Source organism: Callithrix jacchus, chromosome 21, assembly GCF_049354715.1.
Source record: "Callithrix jacchus isolate 240 chromosome 21, calJac240_pri, whole genome shotgun sequence".
NCBI classification, from domain to species: Eukaryota; Metazoa; Chordata; class Mammalia; order Primates; family Cebidae; genus Callithrix; species Callithrix jacchus.
In genome coordinates this window covers 28,112,148-28,130,773 of record NC_133522.1, presented here as the reverse complement: position 1 = coordinate 28,130,773, position 18,626 = coordinate 28,112,148, and the positions used below count along the sequence as shown (strand labels likewise).

The following is an 18,626-nucleotide window of genomic DNA, read 5'->3' as shown; positions in this document are numbered from 1 at the left end:
CCCAGAACCATAAATGACAATTGAAATAAAATACTCATATGCATATAATAATAATATAATTGAGAACAAAACAATAATATAATAATGAATGCAGCAGTGTTATAATAAATATCTACATGGTGAGATATTTAAATTGTTATAAATTTTAAAGCACTTTTTTTTTAGGTAGTTGTATTTAAGGAACTGCCTATTTTTATTATTGAGAGAAATTCTTTTTAGAACTGGTATTTTAGTCTGCAAAAGCACTTTAAGTATGGATTTTAAGTATGTATTCATATCATAGTGTCTAAATTTATGGAGGAAAATGCTTACTCTTTCTACATTATGGAAACACAAAGGACCACTTTGGTAAAACTATAATTTATGTGTATTGGTGTGTATTGATGCAAAACTAATTGATAAGGTGATAATTCCTGCTTTTAATTAAAATTAACGCAGGGCACGGTGGCTCATGCCTGTAATCCCAGCTCTTTGGGAGGCCCAGGCTGGTGGATCACCTGAGGTCAAGAGCAGCCTGACCAACATGGTGAAACTCCATCTCTGCTAAAAGTTCAAAAATTACCAGGCGTGCTGGTAGGCGCCCGTAGTTCCAGCTACTGGGGAGACTGAGGGAGGTCCTTACTTTCTTTGTCCCTTCCTTCCTCCCTCTCTCCCTCCTTCCCTTCCTTCCTTCCTTCCTTCCTTCCTTCCTTCCTTCCTTCCTTCCTTCCTTCCTTCCTCCCTCCCTCCCTCCCTCCCTCCTTCCTTCCTTCCTTCCTCCCTCCCTCCCTCCCTTCGTTTCCTTCCCTTCCCCCCTCCTTCCCTCCCTTCCTCCCTCCCTCCTTCCTTCCTTCCTTCCCTCCTTCCCTCCCTCCCTCCCTCCCTCCCTCCCTCCCTTCCTTCTTTCCTTCCTTCCTTCCTTCCTTCCTTCCTTCCTTCCTTCCTTCCTTCCTTTCTTCCTTCCTTCCTTCCTTCCTTCTTTCTCTCTCTCTCTCACTCTCTCTGTATTTCTCTCTTGAGACACAGTCTCACTCCATCACTCAGGCTGGAGTGCAGAGGCAGGATCTCTTGACTCAATGCAATCTCTGCTTCTTGAGTTCAAGTGATTCTCCTCCCTCAGCATCACCAACCCCCACCCCTCAACTAGCTGGAACTACAGGCACACACCACCAGGCTTGGCTAACTTTTTGTATTTTTGGTAGAGATGGGGTTTTGCCATGTTGGACAGGCTGGGCTTGAACTCCTGGCCTCAAGTGATCCACCTGCCTCAGCCTCCCAAAGTGCTGGAATTACAGGCTTGAGCCACCATGCTCGGTCACAAAATAATCTTAAATTTCATTTTTTAATATATCTTTTTATTGGAAGGAATGGAAAGTAAAACTAGACTCATGGTACAAAAGTTAATGTTGAATCCATTTAGTCATTTTATTTAATATAGAAAATCACATTTTCTCAATGAATGTAAAAGAACAGACAATACTACTATTTTGATTACAAATTATGCAGGATATCCAGATTCAAACCAATGCCAACATTTTATTATTTTACCTTAGCAGAAAAGAAAGAAGAAACTGCCTTTAAAGCTAATCCCTCTGCCTTATTTATTCAGTGTATTGGCATCATCTTAAAATAATCATTTAGTGCTAAGACTTGGAATTAAATGAGTTTCTGTTACAATGATTTGTGAATAAACTGAGTACCCATTAGTGAAGTGAGGCATATCATTTACTGGAGAAAAGTATATGGACCTGCAAATAGGAAGATGGAAAATGGGCTCTGTCCTAATTGAAACCTCTTTAAACTTGTCCCACTCAATATTTCATGGCTAAATTTTGTATCACATTAATTAAAAATATGTTTGGACACAAAAGTAGAATTTCAAAAAATGTGATCTGTGAACCACTGGGGGATGGGTGGATAAGCTGAGGTTAGATGTTACTTTGAAAAACAATTGTTGTATATTTTGTATTAATATTAATGTGCATTTAAAAATATAAGTGGCATATGTATCATACTTTTAATTTCACTGAACATTTGGGCAAAGATAATAAATAAAAACAATTCAGTTTAAAGAACAAAGAGGACATGTATCTGTTCAAGCAGCACATGAATACAGAAAACAGATGAAGCTGGCTATCAAATGACTGAAGTTGAGAAATGCTGCCTTAGAGAGTCATAATGTATTGCTGTGTATTTCAAATATTTATTCCATGTAGACTGGGATTAATTTCTAGTGGATATAGGTCTACAATTTACTAGGTAGGACAAGTATAACAGGAATAAAATAATTATAGATTCTGCATATTAAGAAATGATAAATGACACAAGGGAGATTTCATCTGCAAGATAATATAACAAGCCCTTTATATTTAGGATATACAACATTCTAATCATATACATAAAATTACTTACTGTTATGTTTATCATTTTGTAATAATTCTAGAGGCAAAAATCACTCCCTTAGAATTTTTTACTTCAATTTAATACTAAATTTGACAAGTAATGTAGTATTTTTAGACAAATGTTTTTAAAAACCAAGTTTTTTCATATGATATAAAAACATATTTTGAAAAATAGATGAAGAACAATGCATTCTTAAATAACACTGTTTTGTGGAGCACAGCATAATCTTTTGTGTCTACTTTAATGCCCTATTTAGGTACTTCTTAGAATGCTGAAGAATCTATTCCAAATCAGTATATACTGCTATAAAATGTGAAAGGTGTACATGGCCCAAAGAAGGAAAAAACTGACTCACTTCCCAGAGAGGAAAATTTGGAGTTAGTTAAGATAGATGTGCGAGAAAGGCAGGAAAAAGATGATGATGTAAGAAATCTATATTTCTGTTCTGATTTTTTGTGTCTCATATGTAGAGACTAGCCTTCATCACTTAACAGCAGCCTGAGAATCTATCCTCAGCTAGCATAGGAAGCTAGAGACCTCATCTGCACTCCCCTGTATGGTTGGAGATGGCAGGCAAATGTAAGGTGGTTATGAGGAAAGCCAAATGCAGTCTTCTGACGTTGTCACCCTCCAAGAGGAATGTGATGTACAGTCACAAGGTCTGGAATTGAGTGTGGCAAAACCTGATACATGAATTACTGAATTAACGTTGCTAGAGATTATTTTAGAATAATCTTCTTTATAGCAACGATAAGGAAGCACAATCTCTGAACAACTAGGGGTAGAAGATACAGTTGTTTTTCGAAGGTATTCCATCCTAAAGTACATGTGACTATGCTCATGAAAACATTTATCTAGTCCCTTTTGTGACAGCATTCATTGAAACAGAGTTAACATATTCATTTTTCTCTATTAAAAATGTAATTGCAACATAACAGTATATATAATACTGAATAAATATAGGATGAGTCCAAGAACAATAGAAAATAACACTTTTCAGCCTGGCCAACGTGGTGAAATTCTGTCACTACTAGAAATACAAAAGTTAGCCAGGTGTGGTGGCAGGCACCTATAATTCCAGCTACTCAGGAGGCTGAAGCAAGAGAATTGCTTGAACCTGGGAGGCAGTAGTTGTGATGAGCCAGGATCGTGCCACTGTACTCCAGCCTGGGTGACAAAGTGAGACTCATTTCAAAATAATAATAATAATAATATAAAAATAACACTTTCCACTTGTTTGACTCATGTCTGAGATATTGTTACGTGTAATCTCATTTTATCTTTAGAACCTTTTTTCAGGTAGGTCTTATATCCTGATTTATACATGCAGAAACTGAAATCAGAGATGAGAACTAACATGGTTAATGACACAGCAACAGCAAGAAAGTCAGGATTAAGTGATGATTGTGTGACACTTTCCATTATAATTCATCAGTATCTTTCATTTCTATGTATACTAACATTTATAGATCAAGAAGAATAATAATAAGAAATAATCTAAATAAATTTTGGACCAGGCAAGGTGGCTCTCTTCAGTAATTCCAGCCTTCTGGGAGACCGAGGCAGGTGGGTCCCTTGAGCCCAGAGTTAATGACCAGTGTGGGAAACATGACAAAACCCCATATGTACAAAACAATAACAGGAACAACCAAATAAAATAAAAACCTATAAAAAATTAGCTGTTCATGGTGGCCTGTGCCTATAGTCCTGCTATTCAGGAGACTGAGGTGGGAAGATGCTAGAGATTAAGAGGGTGAAGCTTCAGTGAGCTGTGACTGCACCTCTGCACACCAGCCTATGTGACAGATCAAGTCCCTGTCTCAAAAAACAAGCGAACAACAAAAACAGAACAACTTTGGTTCAAAAACAGATGAGAGCCTATAATCCCAGCACTACAGGAGGCTGAGGTGGGAGGATCACCTGAGTTCAGATGTTTGAGACCTGCTTGGTCAACATGGTGAAACCCTGTCTTTACTAATAATAAAAATTTAGCTGGCATTGTGGTGTGTGCCTATAATTCCAATTACTTGGGAGGCTGAGGCAGGAGAATCACTGGAAACTGGGAGGTGGAGGTTGCAGTGAGTCAAGATCATGCCACTGCACTCCAGTCTGGGCAACAGAAGAAGACTCTGTCTCAAACAAAACAAAACAAACAAAACAATGAGAGATGTTTCTATAAAGTGGCAATATTTAGTGGGTGTTTATCATGTGACAGAATTATGTTAAAACACTTTGAACATGCAATCTCACATATACCTCAGATCAAGGCTTTGAAAAAAAAGCATGGTTTAATTTAATAAAGGTTTCCAATAAAAACAACAGATTGCTTAGTACGTAGAAGACAATTCAAAATTTCAATTCATGGCTATTTCATATTCTGTGGCAATAGCTTTGATTTGGTCTTACACTTTATCATACACATTTAAATATTACAATTAAGAACACAACATTAATTAAATAAAGAGGTCAGAATTTCCAATTTGTATACACGCATGCATCTTAAGAAGATGCTATATTACTACAAAAAGATTAAGCTGTCAATTTAATATATTTTTGGATAGCCCTACTACTGTACATCAATTATATTTTAATGGAAATATCACCAATACTATTTGAGTTATAACTAAAACAAATTGCTTAGGAATTTAAAATAAACTACTAATTACAAGTTAGTAAAAACTAACTCAGTAAACTAGAGAACAAAATATTATCTTGAAATCATATTGCAAAACATTTCTAAGGAAAATAGATATGCTTATATGTATGTCTGAAATTGATCTGAACAGTTTTTAAAATTAGACATATTATGTTACATGTACATAAGATGCTTTGGATTACACATAAGAATAGTCATCAGTTTAAAATAGTTCTGTTTTTAACCACTATGAATTCTGTCGTTTTTGAAGGATATTATCACATTATGTAAGGTTGTTTATGGCATATTCATATGCACAGGTCAAATTGTTCAATATTTTCCTCAAAGCACTGAAGGGTTATTGGCATCAGAAACCAGTAAAATATGAGAAATTTCTTTTAAAAGACTAAATTTTTCCCAGTAACATTTGTGGGACATAATATAATTCTATCACTATTTGAAGCTGGCCTGGATTGTAGTATAAAATTGTGCCCAATATTAAAATAAAAACAATTAGGAACACAAAGTAGTTAGTAATAACACATACAGTTATTTAAACTTTAACCCATGATCATTGAAGGTGAACTCTGAAAATATTTACTATAATTTATTTTGCAGTGAGAATTGTTTTAAGATTCTAGATTCTTCTAAATCTTTAATTTTTTAATTTTTAAGTTTTTGGGTACATAGTAGGTTTATATATTTGTGGGATATATAAGATATTTTGATACAGGCATGCAATGTGAAAAAAGCACTTCAAGAAAACGGGGTATTCATGTCCTCAAGCATTTATCCTTTGAGTCATAATTCAATTACTCCTTTTAAGTTATTTAAAATGGAAAATTAAGTTAACATTAACTGCAGTCCCCCAGTTGTGCTATCAAATAGTAGATCTTATTCATTCTTTCTATTTCTTTTACCCAAAACCATCAGTACCACACCCAAACCCACTACATTTCCCATCATCTGGTTACCACCCTTCTATATTTAGATCCCATATATAAGTGAGAATATATGATGTCTGTCTTTCTATGCCTGGCTTATTTCACTTAACACAATGATCTCCAGCTCCATCCATGCTATTGTAAATGATTGGATATCACTCTTTTTAGGGCTGAATAGTATTCCATCGGGTACAATTTCTTTATCCATTTTGTCTGCTGATAAGGTTGCTTCCAAATCTTAGCTATTGTACCAGTGCTGCAACAAACATGGGAGTGCAGATATCTCTGTGTTATACCGATTTCCTTTCTTTTAGATATACACCCTGCAGCGGGACTGTTGGATCATATGGTAACTCAATTTTTAGCTTTTTTGAGGTATCTCCAAACTGTTCTCCATTGTTACTTTATGAATTTACCTCCCCACCTAAGTGTACAAAGGTTCCATTTTCTCTACATCCTCGTCAGCATTTCTTATTGCATAGTTTTTGGATACATGTCATTTTAATTCAGGTGAGAAGATATCTCATTGTAGTTTCATTTGCATTTTCTGATTATCCATTGCGTTGAGCACCTTTTCATATATCTGTTTGCCATTTTCATGTCTTCTTTTGAGAAATGTGTATTCAAATATTTTGTCCATTTTTTTGATTTGATAATTACATATTTTTCCTGTGGAACTGTCTGAGCTCCTTATATATCTGGTCACTACCTTGTTAGATGGGTAGTTTACAAATATTTTCTCCCATTATGTGGGTTGTCTCATCATTTTGTTGATTGTAACCATTGATGTGCAGAAGGTTTTGAATTTGATGTGATGCCACTTATCTATGTTTGCTTTGGTTGTCTGTGCTTGTGGGGTATTGCTTAAAAAAATTTTGCTCAGACTGATGTTCAGGAAAATTTTCCCAATGATTTCTTGTAGTAGTTTCATAGTTTGAGCTCTTACAATCCATTTTGATTGGATTTTTTATTTGGTGAGAGACAGAGGTAAAGTTTCATTTCTTTTATATATAGATATCCAGTTTTCCCAGAACTATTTATTGAAGAGACTGTATATTCACCAGTGTATATTCTTGAAACTTTGGTTGAAAATGAGTTCACTTTTAGTTGTGTGAATTTGTTTCTGGGTTCTCTATTCTGTTTCATGGGTCTATATATCTCTGTGTACACCAGTATCATGCTGTTTTGGCTACTATAGCTCTGTAATGTAATTTGAATTGAATCCAGGTAATGTGATTTGTCCAGTTTTTTTTTTTTTTTTTTTTGCTCTTTTGTGGTTCCATATGTATTTTAGATTTTTTTTCTATTTCTGTTAAAAATGTCATTAAATTTTGGTAGGGATTGCATAGAATCTGTAGATTGCTTTGGGTAAAATGGACATTTTAACAATATTGATTCTTCCAATCCATAAACATGAAATATTTTTCCATTTGTTAGTGTTCTCTTCAGTTTCTTTCATCTGTGTTTATAAAGCTTTCATTATACATACCTTTCACTTCTTTAGTTAATTCCTAGGTATTTAATTTTATGTGTGGCTATTGTAAATAGGATTATTTTTCACATTGTTCACTGTTGATCTGTAAAAATGCTACTGATTTCTGTATGTTGATTTTGTATCTTTCAACTTTACTGAATTTATCAGTTCTAACTGTTTTCTTGTGAAGTCTCTAGGTTTTTCCAGATATATGACCATATCATCTAAAAACAAGGATAATTTGACTTCCTTTCCAATTTGGATGCATTTATATCTTTCTTAGTCTTATTGTTATAGTGGGTACTTTAAGTATTAAGCTGAAAACAGTGGTGACAGTGGGGTCCTTGTAGTGTTCCAGATATTAGACAAAATGCTTTCAGTTTTTCTGCATTCAGTGTGACACTAACTGTAGGTCTGTCATATATGGCTTCCATTATGTTGACATATATTCCTCCTATTCCCAGTTTTTGAGAGTTTTTATCATGGAGGCATGTTAAAGTTTATCAAATGCTATTTCAGTATTAATTTAAAGGATAATATGCTTTTTATCCTATATAAAGTATTGCATTAATTGAATTGTGTATGTTGACCCAGGGATAAATCCATAAAACTCACTTGGTCATGATGATTTGCCTAACATATTGCTGAATTTGGTTGCTAGCATTTTGTTGAGGATATTTGCATCAATATTCATCAGAGACATTGGCCTGTAGTTTTGTTTTTTGTGACGTGTCTTTCTTTCAGGTATCAAAGTCATATTGGCCTTGCAGAATGAGCTTGCAGTAATATTTCCTCCTCTACTTTTGGAAATAGTTTGAGTAGGACTGGGATTAGCTCTTCTTTAAATGTCTGGTAGATCACAGCCGTGAAGCCATCAGGTTCCAGGCTTTTCTCTATGGAGGCTTTTTATTACAGCTTTAACCTAATTACTTCTTACTGGTCTGTTCAGGTTTTGAATTTCTTCCTGGTTCAATCTTGGATGGTTGTATTTGTATAAAAATGTGTCAATTTCTTCTAGATTTTCCAATTTAATGGCATATAGTTGCCCTTCATAGCCACTTATGATCCTTTGAATTTCTGCAGTATCAGTTGTAATGTCTACATTTTCATTTATAACTGTATTTATTGGATCTACTTTGTTTCTTAGTCTGATTAAAGCTTTGTACATTTTGTTTAACTTCATAAAAAACTTATTTAATTGTTCTTTTGTATTTTTTATTCATTCAAATTCATTTATTTCTGCTCTGTTCTCCATTATCTATTTTCTTCTACTAATTTTGGGTTTGGTTTACTCACGCTTTTTGATGTTTTATGATTTATTATTAGATTGTTTATTTGAAGTTTTCCCTCTTCTTTTGATGTAGCTTTCTTTAGTATAAACTTCTCTGTTAGTATTGCTTTTGCTTTATGCCATAGATTATTGAATGTTGTGCTTCCAACATCATTTGTTTTCATAAGTTATTCAATTTCCTTCTGAATTTCTTCATTCTTCATGTATCTTTGTACTTTCCAAAATTCCTCATTACAAATTTCTAGTTTTATAGCATTGTGGTCAGAGAAGATGCTTGATATTAATTTTTAAAATATTTTAAGACATGTTTTATAACATAGTAGATAATATATACTTGAGAATGATCCATGTGCCTTGGAAAAGAATGTGTATTCTGCAGCCAATAGATGAAACGTTTTATATATATCTACTAGATCCTTTTGATCTATAGTGCAGATTAAGTCTGAAGTTTCTTTGGTGATTTCTGTCTGAAACATTTGTCCAATGTGGTAAGTTGGGTGTTGAAGTCTTCAGTTATTATTGTATTGGGGCCTCTCTCTTCAGCCCTAATAATATTTCCATTATGTATCTGGGTGCTCCCATGTTGGGTGCATATATATTTAAAATTGTTATATCCTCTTGCTGAATTTACCCATTTATCATTATATATTTACTTTGTCTTTTCTTATACATTTTGTTTTGCAATCTCTTTCGTTTAATATAAGTATAGTGACTCCTGGTTTTATTGTTGTTTTGTTTTGTTTTGTTTTTTGTTGTTTGGGTTTTTTTTTAATTGGCATAGAATATCTTTTTCCACCCCTTATTTTCAGTCTATGTTAGTCTTTATAGATGAAGCATGAAGAAGCTGTACAGAAAGAAGCAAGCCTTTTGAAAGGTCAGAACACTCTGCAATGTTTTGGGAGAGAATAAGCTGAAGGCAGCTGTCCTCTCACCCTGAGGCAGAGGCCGAGAAGAGGTGCAAGGAAGTGCGGGGGAGTTTATCTAAAAAGGGTTGCTTACTTATGCTGTCCATAAACCGACCTTTTATTGTCTACACAGGAGACTGCTCCCTGTAAGGGGGAACAATAACGTTAATTACCCAGACTGTGTTGGCCCCTGGATTTCAGCATTATGTCTGTACTGATTAAATGCAAGCAGCTCCCCCTGATCGAGACTGTTCACTCTGTGGCAGTCCCCTAGCACTCTCACTGCATACCTGTGTCTGAGTATTACTTTCTTCCTTTGCTCAGCCAGGGTCTGTGGGACAGACTCAGCACTTTGAGTTTGAGTATTAAATGCCTTAAGATAGTCTTCTTTGGGGAAATCTGTTTGGAGTTCTATAACCTCCCTGTGGTTGAATATCGTTATTTTTCTGTATGTTTAGGAAGTTCCTTATTATTATCCCTTTGCATATACTATTCTACCCCCATCTTTCTCTACTTCCTTTTTAAGAACAATAATCCTTAGATTTTCATTTTGAGGCTATTTTCTAGATCCTGTAGGCATGCTTCTTTTTATTCTTTTTTCTCCTCTGCGTATCTTCAAATAGCTTGTCTTCGAGCTCATTATTTCTTCCGCTTGATCAACTCTGCTATTGAAAGACTCTGATGCATTCTTCAATATGCCTGCTGCAATTTTTGGCTCCAGAATTTTTGTTTGATTCTTTGTAATTATTTCAATCTGTTAGATTTATCTGATAGAATTCTGAATTTCAACTCTGTGTTTCCTTGATTTCTTTTTTTTTTTTAGTTTTCTCAACACAGCTATTTTGAATCTTCTTCTAAATGGTCATATATTTATGTTTCTCCACAATTGGTCTCTGGTGTCTTATTTAATTCATTTGATGAGGTCATGTTTTCCTGGATGGTGGTAATGCTAGTAGATGTTCTTCAGTGTCTGGGTATTAAAGACTTAGTTATTTGTTGTAGTCTTCACTATTTGGGTTTATTTGTATGATTCCTTCTTGGGGAGGCTTTCCAGATATTTGAAGGCCTTGAGTGTTGTGATCTAAACTGTATTTGCTTTAGAGGGACACAAGGCCAGTAATGTTGTGGTTCTTCCAGACCCCTAGAGGTACTGCCTGAATAATCTTGGACGAGATCTGGGAACATTATCTGTATCACCAGCAGATACTCTTGTTCTCTTCCCTTACTTTCTCCCAAACACAGTCTCACTCTATTTTCTGAGCCATATAAAGCTGAGAGAGGAGCGACATAAGCACTCCTGTGGCCACCAGCAGTATGACTGTGCTGAATTAGACCTCAGGCCACCACAGTACAGTCTCACCAAAGGCATGTTGTAACAACTCCCTGATTACTGCCCATGCTGGCTCAAGGTTCTGGTGCTTTACAATCAGCAGATGCCAAAACCAGTCAGGCCTGAACCCTTCCCTTCAGGAAAGCAAGGTCCCCCAGGCCCCAGGTGGGTCCAGACCTGCTATCCAGGAGTCAGAGGCTAAAGGTCAGAAACCTTTGAAGTCTACATAGTGTTCTACAGTGCTGTGACTGAGCTGTCACTCAGACCACAAGATGCAGTTCTTCCCAGTCTTCCTTCCCATTTCCAAAGGCAGAGGAGACTCACCCTGTAGCCACCACCACCCCAGACCACAAGGAATACTGCTTGACTACACTGATGTTCCCCTTAGACTGAGGTGCCCCTAAGTCAGTTTGTGGTGAATGCTGGCTGGCCTGCACTCATATTTCACGACAGTGGCCCACAGCAGGTCCAGAAATGCTATGTAAGAGTCAAGTCCTGGACTGGGGGACCCTAGGAGCCCACTTCATGCTTTACCCCCTGTGGCTGTGCCATTATTTGGACCCAGCAAGTCTCAGAGGCTTACCAAGATCCTTGATGTAGTAGCTTGGTATCACTGTGGATTATTCAGGACCTAAGGTCTCTTTAGTTAGCCACAGATGAATGCTGCCAGGACGGGGTACTTTCATGAAAGGCAGTGTATTCTCATCTGGCCTAGAGTTTGTCTATTATAGATAGGGTCATGGAACAGGGTCTTCACAACTCTGATAGTTGCCCTGTCTTTCTGAGACTGAGCTGGCATCCATGATTCAAGACAGTCCTCCCCACTCTTTCCTCTCCTCAATCAGAAGAAAGAGGTCTCTTTTGAAGCCACGGGCTGAGCAACCTGGGATTAAGGGAGGGGTGATGCCAGCACTCCTTGAGCCACCCCAGCTGGTATATCAGTCTTTCACATTCCTCCCCATCCCACAGTCTCTCTTCTTAGTTCAGCACTGGGACTCACTTAAGGGTTGCAGTCCTTATGGCCTACGCTTCCTTTCAGGTTTACTGGGAGACACAGAGCACTTTGGTCCTCAGTGATGAGGTTTGCAGGCACTGAAGTGTGTACCACTGGGATCAGTGACTTCTTTCTGGCCAGGGCTGGTTTAAATGGTCTCTCTGCCATTGGGTGTCAGCTGAATAGGTCTTGTTTTTCTTTCTGCTCTAACAGGTTAGGACTGAGTTCACTGCCTCACAATTGCTGTGTTTTCACTCCCCCAGTGCCCAGAGAAGCTCTCCGCAGCATGTCAATGCTAATAAATCAAAGTTACATTGAGTTGTATGAATACTTTAGAAATCAGACTCTTTACATAAATAACTTTAACAATGAAAAAAATTTAAAGGAGGGTTCTCTTTAATGCTGAGTAGAGAACAGCAATGTCATAACCTAATTTTATAATCTTCACTTATGTGAAATTGCCAATACTATCATTTCATCATTACTTCACTATCTGTTCCTTTCTCTCTTGTTTGTATTTGAAGTTTATATGAATAGGTGTGAAAAATAATATAATAATTAAAATCCATGAAGTATAGTGAAACATATAGTAATGTTTCATTGATTTCTAAGTAACTTGAATGCTTTCTGGTTAAAGGTCATCACAATACTGCAATTTATTTGCACTTCTGTACATTAGATTGTAAACTATATGAAAGCAGAACCTACACTTATGCTGCAGAAGGACAGTTTTAAAAGGTAAAGTGTTGAATGACAGGCAGACTCTTTGAATTTAAATTAGTTTGCTTTAGTTTCAATAAAACTTTACTTATAAAACAGGCTGGAGGCCAAATTTGCCCTATAAACTGTAGTTTGTTGACACCTGTCTAAGTAGAAAACACATTAAATTTGAAGTAAATCTTTTTTGCAAAACCCTTCCAACACTCATCACTCACCACAGTATTTTCTAAATATGCAATCACGTCTTTAATAAACTGAAAGTGCTGAGGTTTAAAGGCGAATGTACTGGTTTATAAATCTTTATTCCTGTTTTTAGAATGGCTATATTATTTGTCCTAGTAATTTTCTCATGGTCAGTGAATTTGCGAAGGCCAGATACTTACACAGCAGGGGTCAAAATTGCAATAACACATTTTAGAGATTCAATGTATAACAAAAGTCTAGTTAAGCAATGCTAATAATACCAGTAGCCTAAACGTTTGTGACTTAATAAAGAACATCTTTAAATATTTCCACATTGACATTCTCCCACCCCTGAAGCTGTTAGGCTAATATTGTGTTAGTTACCTTTTAAAACATTAAACTATTTATTTGTTTCCTAGAAGTTACTGGATAAATTGGAGGCTAATTTGAGATTTAATGATATTGAAAGTACTAAAATTGCATGGTAATGGAAGCCGTTACAAATTGAGATGCTGTTACCTTATCACCTTCAGTGAACGTGAAGCCATCCACAGCTCTTTTCCAAGTGATTTCTGGAATAGGCTCCCCTTCTGCATCACATATGAGTGTGACTTGACCATTCTCATATGTAGTTTCATTTTTAAGCTGTATTATGTGAGGCTGTACTGTAAAGAATATATATATTACTCAATAGGTATTAGAGAAAAATATTATTACTCAGACAAAAGTCATGATGGGTATTTAAGTCTACTTATAGTATAGTGTGCTATTATTAGCTCTCTAGTAATTACAGTGGCCTGTTTTGCTTTACAGACATGCCGGGACCATTGAATAGCATAGGAAAAAAAAATAGAAAATAATACTCATCTGTTATCATAATAAAAAGTAACTTGAGGTGGCTTAGAAACAACATTAAATTTATAATTTATTTCAAAATTTTGCCAATTTAAAAGCTACCTCATTATTTATTTTCCTCTCTTAAAGCCACAATATCATATGCATACACATATGAATATAATTATACACATACATGCACACACAATTGGTTTAATTCTCTCTTAAGTTTTAACAATTTCACCAAAGAAGTAAATGATAATATATACTGAAAATGTAGCAAGTAGAACTATATAAAATTCTGAAATATTTACTAAGTAAATATATTTACATGTTACTTATGTATGTGATTCTAATTGATTTCTTCTGACTTCAGTTTACTTAATAATATATTAGGCAATATAACCAATGTTTTAAATTATGACTTGTATAAAAATAAACACATTACATCCACTAATTTTAATTATCTTTATATTAAAATATGTCCCACTCTAAACTTATGTAGTTCCAGACAGCTTTATTTTTTGAAAGCTGAGTTATCTGCATTTCCTAAATTTTTGCTTGTTTCGATATAAAATGGATACAATCAAGTACATATTATTTCAGTGTGAGTTACTTTTTATATCTTTTAATACATTTAATCAAGAAACATGAGTAAGTTGTTCTTAAACTCAGAAAATAACATTCTTGGTATCAGAAACAGAGCATACAGAATTTTTGACAATTCACTGTTTATTTCATTAACTTTAATAGATTTATTTATATTCCCACAATATGCATACAATTTTGTGTCAAGAGCAACAAAAGTTTGTTCAATATTACTACACAAAAGTGATTACAACAATAACATAACATGTAAACTTTTATGTATTATTTTATATTTGAAAGGATGAAAATACCAGAAACTTGAAAAATCTTTATTTTCTTTTTCATTGCAATCCTTGTTGAAGAAGAAGAAGAAGAGGAAGAAGGAGGAGGAGGAGGAGGAAGAGGAGGAAAAGGAGGAGGAGGAGGAGGAGGAGGAGGAAGAAGAAGAAGAAGAAGAAGAAGAAGAAGAAGAAGAAGAAGAAGAAGAGGAAGAAGAAGAAGAAGAAGAAGAAATCACTGGGTGGCTCACGCCCATAATCCCAGCACTTTGGGAGGCTGAGGGGGGCAGATCACCTGAGGTCAGGAGTTCAAGACCAGCCTGACCAAAATAGAAAAACCCCATCCAACTAAAAATAAAAAATTAGACAGAAGTGGTGGCACATGCCTGCAATCCCAGCTACCTGGGAGGCTGAGGCAGGAGAATTGCTTGAACCCAGGAAGTGGAGGTTGTGGTGAGTCAAGATGAAGTCATTGCACTCCAGCCTGGGCGACAGGAGCAAGACTCCATCTCAAAAAAAAGAAAAAAAAAAAAAAAAAAGATGTAACTACTATTTCAGATGGTTGCATTGAGTCAGATTAAGATCATCTACGCTTTAGAATAATCTCACATAATACCATTTCTAATACGTTTATTTTTATACTGACTCATACTTATTTAATTTTGTAGGTTTTAAAGAAAACAATATTTTCAACACTGTTGGATAAGGTTGGAGACTTTCTACAATTTCTAAAAGTTTTAAGTATATTTACTCTTTCCTCCAAGTGAACAATGTTCTCATGCTTTTAGCTTGGCCTACTTCTAATCATTAAATTTTTATGTAAACATCACCTAAACATTATCTTTCCCAATGAAGGATAATGTTTGCACCGCCATTCTGTCCAAAATAATACTTCTCTTTATCCAATGCTATATGGTATAGCCAGTTTAACTCTCTATCTTTACTTTTAAAATTGATATTTTAAATTTTAATATATTTTGGTATAGTTGTTTATTCTCCATGTCTCTCCACTAGAGTATAAATATCTCTCTAGTTCAGAAAATGCTTCCACAGCAGTGACTACATGGCCAATTCTCAGAGGGTGTCCATGCACTATTCATCACATGGTCTTGGTAAGGGGACCTCTACACCTGTCACCTGCAAACACTGCTCCTTCTTACTCTCACGGATTTCTTCTTCCTTCCTTTTCACTGTTTTTGTTGTGAAAGCATTTCAATAACAATGTTTTTAAAGTTAGAGAAAACATATTAAATGTTAATAGGGCATGTAATTTTAGTGTTACATTTTTAAAGGGATAAGTTGAATTAGAAGCACCCACTGCCATCACTATTTTTCTTCTTTTAAGCATAATCGAAGCTACATCAATATATTTTTGTAAAGTACTAGTTTTCTACACTCTTTAAGTTACCTAAAGGAGTTAATATGACTCTTCGTAAAATGGAAGGTATTTATCTTATATTTTTATTTAGTTAAATGAAAGAATATTTAACTAGAGTTACATGCCAGTGCTTTTAAATTGTAGGCTTAAAAATGTGCCCTTTTGAAATATATTGTAGTTAAAACTGATCCTAACGTGTCATTCAGAGACTTACAAAGACCCATCCTTACAGAGACAGATGACACACCCTACTAGGTGTAATTTAAATGAATTTTTTCCTGCTTGTGTTATAAGCATATCAATGACTTACAAAAATTTGCAAGTGTAATTTTGTTATTTAAAATAATTCTGTCTGGTAGCTGAAATTTAGGAACATATTACAGAGAAAACTTTTACATGAAAAGTTTAAATAGTCCATATGCTTAGAGTAGAATTAGACTCCATCTTCTACTAGACACCATAGTTTTAAACACTATGCTATAATACTTACCAAAGACTTGGAGGAACGCTTGCTTTTCATCTTCTCCTGCCTTATTTGTGGCCCTGCAGACATAAGGACCACCATCACTATTCATTATGTTCCTGACAGTGAGTTCTGTATTGCTCCCTTTCAATATATACTTTTCATTTTCTTCAATGAGCTTGCCATTCCTAAAGAAGAAAAAAAGAAGTTCATTCTCACAAATCTGATTTTATAATTTAGGAGATTATAATTGACCTTTTAATATATAGGCATTAATGACTACATGGCTATCATCATTGACACACAGGGCTGTATTTCAATCAAAAGTATATGTTTAGTAGCCTTGGAACTTAATGAATAAACACTAACATTATAGTTGAACATTGTTTTGACTTCAGACACAATAATAACATTTGAGCTATGTGAACTTCTTGACAGTGGTCAGGCAAAAAAAAAAGCGTTATCAGTTCAATCTGTACTTTGATTATTGACAAAAAGCACTTTGTATGCTGTTTTAAATTCCATACCACAGTTAAATGTTGGTGAGACAATGCGTATTTTTATATATATTTATTTACTAGCTTCCTGGGAAACATTTAAAACAATTAATATAGAATATATCTTCAAAGAAGCTTCAAAGTAAATACAACGTAAATACATCATAAATGTATATTGCATATAGGTACTGCCAATAAAATAGTAAGATGAGAGAATTATGTGAAAACGCAATTATAGAAACTTGTGAATATGATAATTTTACTAATTAATGTGGAAAATAAATTGATTTTTTTCTTAGTCACAAATAATTGTAATATTTTAAAAGCTTTTTCTCTACTAAAATAAATCACATTCTGTTCAATTCTAGTCTATGTTGTCATTTAAAACAATGGCTTTCAAACATTTTTACTATAACCTGCAGTAAGAAATATTTTCAATATATTAAAATATGAAATATTTCTATGATTTCCCTCAGTATTTGTGAATCATTTTATATTGTGTATTCTCCTCACTTTCACTTTATTCACTTCTTTTTCTCTTTTTTCTTCTTTGCTTCTCCTCCTATATTTTTCTTATAATACTATTTTGGATGACTGAATTGGTTTTAAACCCCACTAATGAAAAGTTTTGGAATTTGTTCATTGGGGTAGAGTGATTTGCATGTCCCCACAAGTTTAAATATTTAAAAATCTCTATAAATATTATTAAAAATATTTTCTAAAATAAAATTGAACATTTCTCTGATACTCTAAACAGTTCCTTCTAGTTAACTTTGGTTCCAGAAAACACTAACTCATATACTAATATAATCTTTATATGTTTATGCTCAATAGAATTTGTGGTTGCAGTTTCTCATGACACTTCTAAATGTACCATGAAGTACACAAACATTTCTTAAGAGGAATGAAAGACTGCAAAGTTAGGAGTCATAAAATAACAACAAATGGGCCTGGTGTGGTGGCTTAAGCCTGTAACTCCATTACTTTGGGAGGCGGAGGTGAAAGAATCACTTAGAGACCAGCCTGGCCAACATGGTGAAACTACATCTCTATTAAAAACATAAAAATAAGCCCAGCATGGTGGCAGGTGCCTGTAATCCCAGCTACGTGGGAGGCTGAGGCAGAAGAATCTCTCAAACCCTGGAAGCGGAGGTTGCAGTGAGCTGTGATCACAACACTGTTCTCCAGCTTGGGCCACAGAGTGAGACTCTGTCAGAAATAAATCAAAATAAATAATAACAAATGCAACTATAGTATCTTTTATATATATTTATATTATTACTAATCCAATCTTTACAACAGTTATTAATATGATATTTCTGAGCTTTTGTCTAGAATATAATATGTAGATAGGGCTTTTACTACAATTAAGGATACAATATATTTCTCAATATTTTCATTGAAAAGTATTCATTTATTTTCTAATAATAATAACAATAGCACGGTAGAGGTGTCAGCACTCACAATTAGCCCATAGATGTGCATTTTCCCTCTGTGTATTCATTCAAACTCAGAGAACTACAGTATATGTAGTTCTCCATCCCTCAATTTACAAATAAAGAGACAGGCTCACACAATAATAAAAGTAGGAGGTTAATTAAGTTCCAGTCTTCTTTCTAATAAAGAGGGTTATCTCCCTACTTCATATAAAGTATTGTGCTAAATATTTGATGGAGAGTAAATTAGTTGCCACCCCCATCATGAGGGATCCAAAATCTGGTTGGCATTCA

At 34.8% G+C, this 18,626-nt stretch overlaps 1 protein-coding gene across 4 annotated transcripts in view; it reads right to left on the bottom strand.

Moving 5' to 3' along the window:
• NCAM2 (neural cell adhesion molecule 2) overlaps positions 1-18,626 on the bottom strand; it is a 549,137-nt gene that overhangs the window by 169,577 nt on the left and 360,934 nt on the right. For all 4 annotated transcript variants that reach the window (XM_035282876.3, XM_054249026.2, XM_035282875.3 and 1 more), the window contains exons 7-8: positions 16,427-16,587; positions 13,378-13,523 (exon numbers count right to left, since the gene is read on the bottom strand). In XM_035282876.3, coding sequence (XP_035138767.1) covers positions 13,378-13,523; positions 16,427-16,587 — 307 coding nt within the window. The remainder of the gene's footprint in view (positions 1-13,377; positions 13,524-16,426; positions 16,588-18,626) is intronic.